Source organism: Gavialis gangeticus, unplaced genomic scaffold (assembly GCF_001723915.1).
Source record: "Gavialis gangeticus isolate Ggan-Ray unplaced genomic scaffold, GavGan_comp1, whole genome shotgun sequence".
In the NCBI taxonomy this organism is placed as follows: Eukaryota; Metazoa; Chordata; order Crocodylia; family Gavialidae; genus Gavialis; species Gavialis gangeticus.
The window spans coordinates 106,350,020-106,362,648 of NW_017729031.1; the positions used below are offsets into that span (position 1 = coordinate 106,350,020).

At 46.5% G+C, this 12,629-nt stretch overlaps 1 protein-coding gene across 1 annotated transcript in view; it reads right to left on the minus strand.

The window, feature by feature from the left end:
- The window catches only part of CDK15 (cyclin dependent kinase 15), a 98,484-nt gene that overhangs the window by 79,985 nt on the left and 5,870 nt on the right, over positions 1 to 12,629 (minus strand). The window contains exon 5 of the mRNA XM_019523512.1: positions 6,668 to 6,762. Coding sequence (XP_019379057.1) covers positions 6,668 to 6,762 — 95 coding nt within the window. The remainder of the gene's footprint in view (positions 1 to 6,667; positions 6,763 to 12,629) is intronic.

Sequence of the window (12,629 nt, forward strand, 5' to 3'; positions counted from 1 at the left end):
CAGATCTGTCTGCTTTCCCAAACGACCCCTCTGTTTATCTGAGACCATGCTAAGGCAAGCAGGGGCAGATATGGATTCTTTCACAGTGCCTGTAGGCCCACTCACCACAACCCCAAGACAGCCTCATAGAAAGCATTACCATAGAAATCGTTTTGAGGAGGAGGCCAGGCTCCTAGCCCAAAGACTCTTTGAGATGCCTGAACCTGTTCAGGAAGACCCAATGAACAGGCAAATGGAGGAGGCCCAGGCCCCCGAAGCAGATGCTGAGAATTTAGAAGATGGTATCTTTGTGCCAGAGCCTGCATGTGAAGTACAGGTCATCACAGAGGAGAGACCGGTAAAAGACTTGGGGCATGGTTGTGGGGGCACTGGATCTGCTGAAGCTGGATTGTGAGGGTAGTGGTGTGGGTTCACTTCATAGTACATGTGTGTTTGGAAGTAGCTAAGGACTGATTAAACAGTAGCTAACTAAGTCCTTTATTTGTAGTCCTTTGCAGTTAGATGAAGCCTTTTTAATGACCCCAGACAGCCTACTCACCAGTACGCCAGAAGGAAACGTATGCTTCTGCAGAGAACAGAGATCAAATGAGGCTGAAGAGTTCAGAAGACAATTAGGCATTGAATCATCAGGTCCTGTTTCAAATCAAGAACGTAAAATCTTCATGAAGTCTCTTGTGCACATTTCCTTTTATGGCATAATGAAATACTGTTTGAGGAAGAGACTTTTTGATCAATGCTGGGGGTGCACATATGATCAAGGGGATAAAGAAGTACACAACTGTGTTACTTGGTTAGATGAAGACATAAATCAGACAATTCAGAAACTTTGCCAGGAAATATGTCTTGATAGCATTTTGAATGCTGGTATAGCCATTGGGTTTGCCAGGAACATTCTCAGAATTACTGGGAAACATTTAATTCAGGTTAGAGAGCTTCTAAATGCTATGCATTCTGAGGAAGATCCTAATGCTGCCCTTCATCTTTTGATCACTAAGGAAGATAAAACACTCATACCCCATACTGAATGCTTAATTGGTACTAGAGATTATAAAACCCTGTTTAAGAGAAGGGTTTAGCAAAAACAGTTTAAAATGGAAGGGTTTATATATTTTGCTGATCTTGGTGGGAGGCTGGGGGTGTGGGGTTGTGAAACACATCAACAGTTTTCTACATCTAATGTAGATTAGCATTTGCTTGAGTGTCTTGGATCTCTAATCAGATAAATATAGGGTTTTTTGTAAAGATAAAACCAATGAGATTAATGGTCACTAGAAATGATAAAAAAACCTTTCTTATGAGAAGGGGTAACAAAATAAACTAGTAAATATTGTAAAAGTTTTTGATGGAAATAAAGACTGAATTTAAAAATATATATTCTCACAGCTTTTGTATGGTATGGGGATATGGTGGTGGTGGTGTGCTATAAAGACAAACCAGACCACAAAAAAGATGACCAGTGTGTTCAGAGCTCTGCATATTTTAAGAGTAAAGGAGTTATCTTTTACCAAAAGGTCTTTTGTAAAGATAAAGCCAATAAGGCTTAATGGTCCCTAGAAATGATTTAAAAAACCCTTTTAGGAGGTTTAACAAAATAAACCCGTAAATATTGTAAAGGTTTTTGACGGAAATAAAGACAGATTAAAATATATATTCTTACAGGGCTTTTATGCTATGGGAGGGGCTGTGAATTTTCCAAGAACCAGGGGTGTGTTGTAAAGATGAACCAGACCACAAAAAAGCTGACTTGTGTGTCCAGATCTCTACATATTTTAAGACTAAAAGGGTGGAGTTATCTTTTAGTCATGACTCTGTTTTAAAACAGTTATATTTTACTTTATACATACACTATTTTCCTTACTGTATTATTTAATTTTTAATACAGAGGACTTACTTATTGTATCATTTCATTTATATTACAGAGAGCTTATCTAGTGGGGAACCCTAATCCTGTCACTAGGAGGCAGGATGACCCCCCTAAGTACAGACCTTTCTAGTCATAGCCAGCCCATCAGGTGACAGGAAGAGGAAGGTCAAGGCCTTATAAAGGGAGAGGAGAAAAAGATAGAGGGGTGTCGGAGAGGTGGACCCCCATGGCTACGATATGGCGTTTGCCATCTTGGCTGGAAGGATACGCCAAGCCCGGGGCCGTACAGGCCTAAGTGAGACCCTACCATGGCTGGCTAATGTGGGGGGGGAGTACCTGTGGCAGGATGACTCCCAACAAATTCCACATGGTGCGACCTTGGGGAAAAGGCGAGTAGGAGGCGCCTGGAAACCTCTGCCTCCCATTCCTGAGTTGTTGGGCAACCGAAGAAGGGCTGAGAGAAGTCCAGAACGGCGGCGGTACCTGAAAATGTGGAGACTCGTCCTGGTGAGTTCGAGTCTTAAGGTGGGGAGGTGTGTTGCAGAGCACTTAGGTGCCCTGCTCCTTTTAAAGAGGGGAAACTGCTAGGGAAGAGCCCTAGCAGTGAGTGAGGAGCCCCAGCTGCTGGTTGCCAGGGCAACCAGAGTTAGCTGGTGACCCACACCTGCCAGCGGTCAGCTGACCGGAAGGGGCAGGGCCTGGCTCACATTTAAAGCCCAGAGCTTAGGCCAGGCTGGCAGTTCCCTGCTAGCAGCCAAGGAAGAAGGAGCTCTGCCGGACCAAGCAAGGGGTAGAAGCCTGACTGCATGAGCAGCTCCTGATTGCTGTTATGGGATGGAGAACTTCCTGGTAGGGACTGAATGATGTTTTAACCTGGTGGCTTAGATTTTATGTTATAGTCCAGGGGCTTGTGTTTTGTGTTTGCTGTTTAGAACCAGGGGTTTGGGTGAGGCTATCAGGGGTTGGAGGAGGCCTCATAGGGGACCCACGGCAATGTGGAGACCCTCAGCCCCGGGGGGGGGGGGCAGCGAGAGTCGCCAGAGAGGGGGGGCAGTGAGAAGCCCCAGAAAGGGGGCAGCATTGACGAACACCCAGTGGGGCACAGAGTGAGACAGGGCTACAGACAGCCCGAGCACCAGTGGGGGCGCGGAGCGAGACAGGGCCGCAGAGAGCCCAAGGAGGACAAGGGGGCCACAGTAGAATAAGGCCCAGGCCAAACGATGTGAGTACCATCTGCGAGGCTTGGGCTGCAGTGTAGAGGAGGAAAGGAGCTGCAGATAGCGCCCCCTTGCATTGGGGCAGTAAAAGGGCAGCCTCCCGCTTAATTAACATCTAATTAATCAATTAACAAGGCATGGCAGGCGAGAAGGCGGGCGGTTGGCCCATAACAGGTGGGCGGGGTCACCTATAGACGGACTCCAAAGTGGTGCACCTGTCACAGTTACAAACTTGGGAGGCTTCCACCCAGATGTTAAATTTAGCTGGCCACCCCAATCATTTCACCAAGAACCACTTCTTTCTTCCTTTTCCTTTCATTGCCAGAACTTTTTCAACCCTGTAAACTCTGTCCTGTTTGGGGTTCACTTTTTGTAGCTCTTTAGGGTAAAAAGAACCCTCAATAGGTTCGTCTTCATAATCTTTTAGGCGTTATACAGGCATCTGCATGTGTCTAAGGACTTCATCCACTATGAAAATCTCCACAGTGAATGTTTGTTCATAACCTTTTTCAAACCTCACTTTGGTCCTAGACACCCTCACATGGTCTCCTTTTCTAAATACGGGTGCTGCTGGTTTTATTTTGAAATAGTCCCTGTACATGGTTTTCCACACCTGTGGAGAGTTTGAGAAGTTCATGTCAACAGGCCTGGCGCAGATAGTTGTGTGAAAACTGTGGTTGTAGCTCTTTATAAACTCTGGTAACACATCAATGTAACGAAAGGTGTTGCAGGCTGTAAAATACCTCCACATCTTTGATTTTAATGTTCTGTTAAACCTCTCTACCACTGCCGCTTTCACTTCACTGTTTGTCACAAAATGGTGAATATTATACTGTTTTAACAGTTTGCTTAAAGACTTATTTAAAAATTCTTTCCCTCGATCAGTCTGTAATTTTCAAGGTACGTGGCCCTCTGTAAAAACGGTTTTAAAGGCCTGACCTATTTCACTGCCTGACTTGTCTTTTAGCCCCATGGCCCAGGCATACTTTGACAATATGTCTATCGCTGTTAAGATTAACTTAACCCCACGATTGTGCTTGGAAAACTGCTGCATATCCACCAAATTTGCCTGCTGTTGCACATCAGTATCTGAAACAACAGTCTTGTTTTTTTTAAAACATCTTCTCACTGGTTTGTGTAGGGTGTAAGTGTCCTGATCAGAAAGCCAGGCAGCCAACCTGTTTCTGTTCAGAACCTTATTCTGCCTTTTGGCAGCTTCAAAAAGCGTGTTCACCCTGCCAAAACTGCCAGCTTCACCAGGAGAGTAATAAACTTCCTTTAACATAGCCTCCTGTGTAGACATGTCTGGTAACCGCTGCCCCACACCCACCCCATGCTAACACCTGTGTGGTGCATTCAAATGCTTGAGGACAAATTTAAACCATGGTAAAACAAGGTTTATTAAGCAGGTAAGAAATACAACATTAATGAGGTCTTCAGCCTTGTCTTGAACAGTTGTTCAAAACCAGGTCATGCAAGAAACCTTCTTAACAGGGGGGTGGGATACTTTTTTATTTGAAAATAGCCCCCAAGTACACCCCTGCTCTGTAATTTCCATGGGCTCATAGCCCTGCTCGGTAATCTCCACAGGCTCAAATCCAGGGTTAATGGTCACTCATAGAATCATAGAAGTAGGGTCGGAAGGGACCTTGTAGATTTTCAAGTCCCACCCCCTGCCTGGGCAGGAGAAAAAAAAAACTGGGCTCAAATGATCCCAGCTAGGTAGGCATCAAGCATCCTCTTAAAGACCCCCAGGGTAGGAGCCAGCACCACTTCCCTTGGAAGTTGGTTCCAGATCCTAGCCGCCCTAACTGTGAAGTAGTTCTTACAGAAGTCTAATCTAAACCAACAACTTGTGGCCGTTATTCCTTTGTCCAGGGGGCGCTAGGGGAAACAAGGTCTCTCCCAAGCCCTTCTGGTCCCCCCTAGTGAGTTTATTTTGTCTTTGGACAAAAATGTTGCATCAGTCTTTGGTCTCAAACTGCTCTTCTGGACATGAACAAAAACAGTTCATGCAAAATACCTTTACTTTCGGTGGGGTGCTATTGTGCATGTTTTGAAAGCTCTCTATGAAGGCGTCATCTACCTGCAAAAACATTGTTATTAACACAAGCCCAGACAGTTACAAGAAAATCACCCCCACAAAAATCATCTAAATTAGTTACCTCAGCAGAGTCCCTTGAGACAGAGTCATCCACATCCACATTCTCCATAGGCGGTTCTGATACGGACTGCTCAAGTTCTGTCACAGTCCCTGCTCTTGTTTCGTAGACTTGGCATCCATCTCATGCTCCTGAATCTCCTCCATGTCTGCCCCCCATGTCTGAGCACGGTCTCAGACAAACAGAGGGATTGCTTGGGAAAGCAGATAGACCTGGTGGGCTTGCAGCCTAAATCCCACCCCCTCTACTCGCTCCAATTGGTTCAGCATAGTTCTTGGGAGGCCTGAGGCCTCTGAAATCCCCGCCAATTGGTCAGGGGTGGTGGGGGCAGGTTGTTAGAGGGGTCACACCACCCCTACTGCCACCCCACAGAACTACCTGGGGGTAGAACAGTTTGGGACCTGATAGGTCATAACTGTACCATGTGATCTAGGGCGGGTCTTCCAGCATGAGGGGCTGGGTTTTGGCGGTCTGCACTGGCTGTTCTTCTGACGTCATGGACCATGTGGTGGTGGCATCACACACCATGTGACTGGGGGTGGGAACAGAGTTGCTGATGTCACACACCACATGACTGGGGCGGGGTTGGTGATGTCACATACCACGTGACTGGGGTGGGGGCAGGATTGGTGAGGCCATGCATGACATGACTTGGGTCAGGGGGCGAGGCTGGTGACATCAAGCACCACGCAACTGGGGCCGGGGTGGGGCTAGTGACGTCACTCCCCATATATGGGGAAAGGGGGCGTGCGGGGCAAAGGGGGTGGGACTTCTGGTTCCACCCACCTGTCACATTTGCATTGAAGGGCAGTGAGCCTATATACTACTAGCCTTGATCCATGCAGCTCTTTAAACATGCTTAAATTTCGGCACGTGCGCCTGTATTAAGTATTAAGCTAAATCTGGGCTCTTGTCTGCTTGCTGACTCATCCCAGTTGCTCAGAATGTTGAGCCATTAGGTGCCAAAATTAAAAATTTTTGGATTTCAAACTTTTTCAGAAAATTGCAGAAGAAAACCATATTTTCATTTATTTTCCTGCTTGCTTGTTTGATGGATTGATTTTTTTACTCACATAGGCTGACATTAGAAGGACCAGCAATAAGAGGAATTTATGGCTCAACAACAGGTTTCTCATCAAATTGTGATGATAGCAGTGAAGGAAATCAATTTTTGCCAGAGTAATATAGATAAGGCTGACTGTCCTGACTGTCACCAAGGGGAGAGAAAAGTGGGAGGAACAAAGCTATAGAGCGGAAGCCAGGAGATTCAGAGAAAAACCCATACCAGTACCAGTCACTGTAATGAAATTGTTCATGACACCTTCCTCCATTATAAAAGCTTTATAATGCTAAAACAATTAACAAAATTGATCCCCAAGTCTCTACCTAATTTTTTGTGACAGGCTAGAGAAAGAACAACTCACCATATATTCAAAGACAAATGTCAGAGTCTCTGTTGTCTGGAAAATGTCATGCAGGACCACAATGTTGGCATGTTTCAAATGCTTGAGAAGGGAAGCTAAGAAAATATAAAGGAGGCAATCAACTTAAGAGCTACCAGGGGAGTGGAAGTAGCATGTTAATGTCCTGGGATGCGCATGAATCCATCAATCCAGCTGTCTGAAAACACTATTGGGCTAGATCTGCTGAAGCTGGATCAGTGAATTGGAAACAATACCATCCTGCACCAGTCTGACCCCTGGTACTGCAAGGAAGATTTCACTCTAAACTTTGTCACCTCTGGACCTTACTTGTGATATTTTTCAGGGAGGCAAAAAATTTAGAAACCATCGCAACTAGCAGGAAGTGAGAAGACGGCGCTGATTCTGCACATTCTGTCCCTTCCCAGCCAACACCTGCAAGTTACCGGACAAGTTCTGGGTTTGGTTGGCCCTTGGCAACAATCCCACAGAAGGGAGTTTGTAGTCACTTTCCATCCTACCAGTGTCAATGGGACTGTACATGGGATTTCTGCCAGCATAAGATGGTGTGGACACAACACTGAGTTTAGCCCTCTGCTATTATTTTTTAAAAGTATATGCATATGTATATATGTAAGTATATGTATAAGTATATATACAGCTCAGGGCTCTAGAGCATGGGTGGGCAAAATACGGCCTGCAGGTCGCATCTGGCCTGCCAGGCACTTTCATCCGGTCCACCAATGAATTGTACCCCACCCAGCCATTCCACCCATGAGAGTGCGAGTGGGGTGCCCATGCACCCTCCCCAACATATCCTATTAAGCCTCACTCCCACCCTCATGGGTGGAAGGGCCTGACCCAGCCAGCAGCAGTTTCCGGGAGGGGCTACTGCTGCCCCTGCTGCAGCTGCCCCCATAGCAACCTGCTTGCCTTCCCAGGTATCCAACTCATTTTAGGCAATAGGTAGGGAAGCGGTGGGGGCAGGGGCAGGAGCAGTGGAACTGCAGCTGGGTGGAAGCACGGAGAGCAACGCGGAGCCTGCACCCAGGAGGGTGATGGGAGCATGGAGCTCGGCTGGGCAGGGTTTGGGTGTGAGGGAGGGTGGTGGCTGTGGGGACACCCCACACACTCCCCCACATGGCACGCAGCCCCCACTGCCAATAGCAACAGCAGGTGGGGGTGCTTGGGGTACTTGTGCCTGGGCAGGTGCTGGCACCTAGCAGGGCGCGGCCCTTGCCAGCGCTGCACGCATCGGCAAGGAGCTCAACCTGCTTGGCCCACCTCTATCACGGGGTCTCCAGGCTGCATGCCTGCAGCTCCCACACTTGCACTGGGGGAAGCCCCGTGCTGGAGCCAGCTGCTTTACCTGCCCCCTCCTGCCTGGGTCCCTGGACTCTTAGCATTTCAATATATTTGCCTCACTATTGGGCAGAATTACTGCAGTTGTCCAGTCCCTGGACTCAACTGCTCTTCCTTTTGGCATGCTTCAGCATTTCTCACGTTAGGGCAGGATCCATCTAGCACTAACAGAAAGGCAGTTTCCCAGAAAGAAAGTTAAGCTCAAAGCAGTTGATGCTTATTAGTAGTATTATAGCAGTGTCCAGTTCTGCAATCAAGATCAGAATTCCATTTTGCAAGACACTTTACCAACACGCCCTAAAAGACAAGTTCTGACCTAAAAAGTGAAGTGACTCAGTCACCAGAATCATAACGCACATTTGGCTTTTTATAGAATGCTCTGCATTCCAGCTTGGGAGAGGCATCGGATGTGGGGGGAAATAGCTATTTAAAACCAAAAACATATGGGCAAAGAAGTTAACTCTGCATGCTGGTAGCCAGGTAAGGTAAGTGAAAATGTCTGGCTTATGGCTGCAGTTCCTTGCGTAACTTACTTTGAGATGTTCTGATGAAGGCAGTAATTACCCCTATAAAACAAGCTTGTTACGTTTTTATATTTTAAGATCTAGGTTGTGCCTGGCCTGTAAAGGCGCAGAGTAGGGAAGAAAATGCATAAAAATTCAACAGCTTGGGCAGAATCCTATTTCATTTTCTGTACTTGAATGGCAGTTGCACAGCCACTTAAATTCCATTTTTGGCACTTGCACACAGTTTGTGATCCTATTGCATGAGCAGTATGGATATATAACATGGCGACAGAGCGTATGCAGTTGGTTACACTCTGGCCAGACAAGTGCAAGTTCCAGAGTAGTAGCCAGGCAAAAATCTGTGACGGGGGGTACTGGATGCCAGAGAAGGAGATCCCTCTCTTCTTTTGGCCCAGTAGTTGAGTGGGGGGTGTGGGGGGTGTACTCACCTGGGTTCTAGGTCCCACTTGCACAGAGGGAATTTGAACCTATGTATCTCTCTGACTTCCCAGCACAGTGTTCAAGTCACCATGCATTATCTGATCACATCTCTAGCTTACCCCTTCATACTTGCCCATTGGACAGGAAACAGAAGGAGGTATGTGGTGCCAGGAAGAAGAGAACAAGCTAGGAGGTATGTGGGTCACTGAGAGAGCTACTGTAGTGGGAAGGAGGGGGCCATGCATTTGAACCTAGACCCTTGATCTGTCTAGGGCAAAAAATCTCCCACTTCTCTTCATCAAGTAAATATTAGAGGGCTGGAGAGGGGCCTGAAAAATGCCTAATAAGGCCTAGTTGATAGAGTACTGAGCTAGGAAGTTGAAAGGATATAGATTCCTTTGGGTGAGGGGAGCCTAAAACCTAAGTTGCCTGCTTCCTGGACAGGCACTCTACTCACTAGATTATTGGATCAAAACATTGTCTTCATCCCCTTGGTTTTTGTCTGACCACAATTTCAGGACTTACACTCACATATGCATGTAAAGAGCTGCGTGCCCACTCTGCTGGAGTGCATCCTACTGCACATGATCGGCAGCCATGTGCACAATGCAAATGAAATAGGATCACAACCTGTGTGTAAGTGCCAAAAATGACAACCAATTGGATGGTGCTCAATGTGGAAGTCCAGGAGGTCAGTAAATGTGGCCTTCAGGCATCAGAGATTTCTTCTATCAACTGGTATAACAGAACAGCACAGATCTTCTCTAAATGATAACTGCCTGCCTATGGATCCAGTAGAAATGCTCTGGCCATGTCCTTTATGCTTTGAAGGTGGATCTGGGGTGAGAGAAAGTGATGGTGCAGTAGCAACCTTCCTTCCACTATATAGCACAGTGAGGTCCCCCTTTGCCCGGCTGGCAGAGAACAGCTGAGTGGACCAGACAGGAAGCAGGTGCAGGAAGGTGGGGACTCAGCCACCACCACTATGCCTGGCTGAGCCACTCCTCACAGCTTAAGCCTCCAGATTGGCAGGAACATCTAGGAAGCCAGGCAGGGAATCAGTGTAGGAAGGGGAAGGGAGGAATCAATCCACCACTGCTGCTGTCCCTGTCTGAACCAGAGGTGGGAGGAGTTCCAGGGCTACTCCCATCCCACTCTTGAGGGAGTAGCTTGAGGGAGAAGCTGCACAGGGTGCTGGGATTAGCCGGGGACAGTAGCAGCCGCAGGTGGATCCCCCCTTCTAGGCCCTTCTCCAGGTCCTGCCCACCCCTGCAGTGACTCTATGCTATCCAGAAATTCCCATACCATGGAGGAATTTCCAGCTGGCCAGATCCAGTAAGTAACAGCTATCTTGTAGTAAGGGAGGAGCACAAAGGGTCCTTAGTAAAGAAGGAAGTCAGATGTACTATAACTCAATTAGACACTGTGCTTCTGAGAGTTGCCCCTCTAATGATGTATCCTTGCCTCCCCCTACTGGGGCTGGCCTTAAATCTTTTTAATTCTTTTGAGGCTCTCCAGGATGAAGGGGCTCTTGGTTGATGGTCACTGGCCACTCCCCCAAGGTAACAGAATGCAACATTCCAATAAATTTACAGTTTCGTTCAATGATACTTGTGCTATTGACTTACTTTGTAAATTTAAGCTGTCAGCTGTCACAAAGCTCAGCATAACACAAAAGATTTATCTAAAATAGATTCTGCTTAGGAGCACCCCCAGTTTCTGCTAAAGTAAATGGAAGTTATGGCTGTCAGTGCTTTTATTAGGGTGCCTCAATTAGGTGCTCACCTTTAATTAGTGTGACCTGATCTTTTGAGCATAAAATTAGCACCAGAGATTTAAATAAGTACAAGTGGGAGGATCCCCTTCTTAAGCTTATTGTACTGATGGGTTTTGGAGGTAACTGTCTAGCAAAAACCCCACAGGATTTGAGCATCTGCACCCCCATATAATACAGGACATTTAAATACCGCTCTCTGCTTTCCCTCATAATAAGGATAAAGTCTCCATGCTGATTCTTATCTTATTTATACAGTGTAAATCAGAGGTTGCCCCACTGACTTCTGCAAAGTTACTCTGGATCTAGCTATGGTAAACAGACCACAGTTCAGACCTCCTTCTGTCTTCTAGGTCTGTTCTGTGAGTTCTGGGATGTCTGGTCCCTGCTTGCATTCCACTGACCTGAGTGCTGACAAAATCAACCCTAGCTTTGAAATTCAATACTAAGTGGAAAATATAGATGTGGGAAGTCCTGACCCCTTTCATTTATAGATGTTTCTCATACTAGACAAGAGACGGGCACAAAGGTTGCATATTTCCCCCTCCATTGTTTTCAGCATAAGAAAGAAACTGGATTATGCCTCCTTGGGATATCAGAGCAGGCTAAAGTAACTGCCAAATGGCAGATTAAATAGACAGTTTTGGAAGTTATGCCTGCAGGGGCATGTAAACCTGTAAAAGAGAAAATCAGGAACTTAAGCACAGACACAAAGCAAAGAAATTAAAAAATCTGTAGACGTTTTGCTCAGTGTTGTGTGAATTCTCAGGAAAAGCATCTCATCCCATGTTGAAATAGTAAACTTAACTAAATGCCTGTTGTGTCTGAAGACCGTGGTCACCATGCCCAAATTTCTGAGGATATTGATATCAGCCATGATATGGAAAAGTAGCACTCTGGGACACCCATATCATGAGGTCCCAAAGGAAGAGCTTATGAAGGACAGCTCTAGTTTGCATTTGCAGATTACTGTGGCAGATTTCTGTACAGAGCTGACCACTATGGTGTCCTTGTTAACTGGTGACCAACCTTTTTGGCAGGTGTGCCACAAAATAAGCCCCACACCCACTCCAAAGTGCCAGTCTGATCCCTTTCCTCTGCATGATTTATTTGCTTTGCTTTTTGCCCCCTGCCTGCTCTGTTGTTCTGTTTCCTGCTCTATCTGTTGCTGTGTCTCCCTGTTCTCTCCCAGGTCTGCTTTGTGACTCACATAGAGGTTGTCCATGTCAGTTGTGGCACACATGTCATGGGTTGGCTGCCTTCTCCTACTCCATGGCTGTTGCTTATAGGTGTTATGGTAATAATAGTGTTACTGTACCAACACTGAATAGAAAACAAATGTCTGAAATAGTTAAATCTTAGCTAAATTGTGGCTTTGCCTGCTTGTCAACACAGGTCAAGTTAGGAGGAGCTATGAGATAACACTTCCAAAATGCTTGGGGAACTATACACAGTCCCAGCTACTGCTGTACCCTTTCATTAACAGGGTACAGGGTACAGCATGTGCGTTTTTTTTTCTAATGAATGTGCAACATTTGGCTCAACTCTGCTCTCTCTTCTGGGGAGAAGGGTAGCACATGGCTCCATCTTCAACACTGTCAACCAGCTGCCCATAGCACTTCAAGTGGGATCATGCCTAATATATAATTTATTACACAGATAACAAAAACTACGGAGGATCTACTTCATCTTCTGGAAGGGCTGGATGTTTTTAAATCTGCGGGCCCTGATGCTCTCCACCCATGGGTGTTGAGGGAGCTGGTGGGGGTCATTGCTGTGCCCTTGGCCCGGCTGTACGAGTGATCGTGGTCCATGGGCCAGGTGCCTGGAGATTGGAAACTAGCTAATGTGGTCCCCATTTATGAGAAAGGGAGAAAGGAGG